The following is a 1750-nucleotide window of genomic DNA, read 5'->3' on the forward strand; positions in this document are numbered from 1 at the left end:
TTATTGCATTTGGTGCAAGGAAAAGGTTTGCTTGTCGAATGTCTTTTTTCATGCTTTCTCAAAATTGTAATTTGAGCAAATGTGTGGCCACATATCCTGCATTTAAATTTTCTATCTTCTCCCTCCCGAAACGTGCGAGATTTAATAAAAACTGGTCGATATTTGGAGCTAGTCGGGTCCGCATCAGAGTTTTGCACAGGCTTTGTCTAACGAAATAAATATACATATACAGATGTAGATAGCAGTTATAAAACTTCTTACATTTCGTTTAGTCTGAGTAGTTTCCTTTCGGCTTTTTATTTTAGATGGGCACAAAGTTATTTCTGTTGACACATAGGCACCTTCGAATTCGTCAGTATCTCCGAACTGGTTAACTTCAGAAGAATGTCCTCTTTCGCTTACCTCATTTGTTGTAAGGGCCTCTTTAGATTCTGCCAACAAGTTAATACATTTCTGTTGTATGTCATCTTCACCTGTATCCAATGAGTTTAGTATATTTTCGTCGTCATATTCCGTCAATTCATCTTGGGTTTCATTAAATTTATCAACTTCGTCGAAATGTTGATCGAAGATATGGTTCAGGAACTTGTCATAAGCGGTGTATTGCTGACAACAAAACTTGCACTCCACCATCATGAGGTAGTTATTCGTTATAAAAACTTCTCCACAATGCTGTCTTTGCTGTGTTGCTGCAGCCATACTTATTGTGTCTTAAACTCGACTTTTAAAACAAGATAAAACTAAACACCCAGCGCCTCATAAAAAACTTGACATTTCTTGGCGTAAATAGTGATGTCGGAAAAACATCGATGAACCCAAAATATCGATGTTTTGCTTCGATGCATCGAAAACAACAAACAAAACTACGATACAATTAAATCGTAAATTACACAAAAATAATCGATTAATTTAATCAAATGATTAATCGCTGCCATACCTACGCATTTGTATTTTGGTTTGTCTTGTAATAAAAATTCGGTTAAGGACACAATAAGTATGGCGGCAGCGATACAGCAAAGACAGCATTGTGGGGAAGTTTTTATAACGAATAACTACCTCATGATGGTGGAGTGCAAGTTTTGTTGTGAGCAATTCACCGCTTATGACAAGTTCTTGAACCATATCTTCAATCAACATTTCGATGATGTTGATAAATTTAATGGAAATGTAGATGAATCGACGGAATATGATGACGAAAATATCCTAAACACGTTGGATACAGGTGAATATGATATGAAGTTTATTGGCATGTTGACGGGATGTAATGAGGCCCTGAAAACAAATGACATAAACGAGAGTAAACATTCTGCTGAAGTTAGCCTGCCCGAAGACAAAGAGAAGTTAGATGGTAGCTATGTGTCCACAGAAATAACTCTGTGTCCATCTAAAATAAACAACAAAAACGGTACTAGTCAGACAAAGGGAAATGTAAGACGCTTTTTAATTTCTTATTAAAATTGTTACATATTTATGTACATATATATATATATATATATATTCCTTGTTAGACACACCCTATGAAAAATCCTGGTAAGGATCCCATAAGCTCCAAGTATCGACCAGTTGCTATTAAATATCGTACGTTTCCTGAAGGAGAAGATAGAAAATTTAAGTGCAGGATATGTGGCTATGCATTTGCACAAATGCACATTTTGCGCAGTCATGAAAAACGGCATTCCACAAGCAAACCTTTTCCCTGTACGAAATGCAATAAACGATTTTTCACACGCACTGAATTGGATACACATAT

General features: G+C 35.9%; 2 protein-coding genes across 2 annotated transcripts in view; one reads left to right on the plus strand and one right to left on the minus strand.

Moving 5' to 3' along the window:
- Positions 1-2: 2 nt before the first annotated feature.
- LOC118748313 (zinc finger protein 502-like) lies at positions 3-784 on the minus strand (the record flags this gene model as incomplete). The annotated part of the gene is made up of 2 exons (XM_036482688.1): positions 262-784; positions 3-206 (listed from the first exon to the last, which is right to left on the minus strand). Coding segments are annotated over exons 1-2 (642 nt in total), but the record flags the coding sequence as incomplete, so codon positions are not given.
- Positions 785-908: 124 nt separating this feature from the next.
- The window catches only part of LOC118748655 (zinc finger protein 62-like), a 2060-nt gene continuing 1218 nt past the window's right edge, over positions 909-1750 (plus strand). The window contains exons 1-2 of the mRNA XM_036483239.1: positions 909-1428; positions 1509-1748. Coding sequence (XP_036339132.1) covers positions 997-1428; positions 1509-1748 — 672 coding nt within the window. The 5' untranslated portion in view covers positions 909-996. The remainder of the gene's footprint in view (positions 1429-1508; positions 1749-1750) is intronic.

The sequence above is a fragment of the Rhagoletis pomonella genome, unplaced genomic scaffold (genome assembly GCF_013731165.1).
Source record: "Rhagoletis pomonella isolate Grant_MI unplaced genomic scaffold, Rhpom_1.0 Rhpom_scaffold_00013, whole genome shotgun sequence".
Lineage (NCBI taxonomy): Eukaryota > Metazoa > Arthropoda > Insecta > Diptera > Tephritidae > Rhagoletis > Rhagoletis pomonella.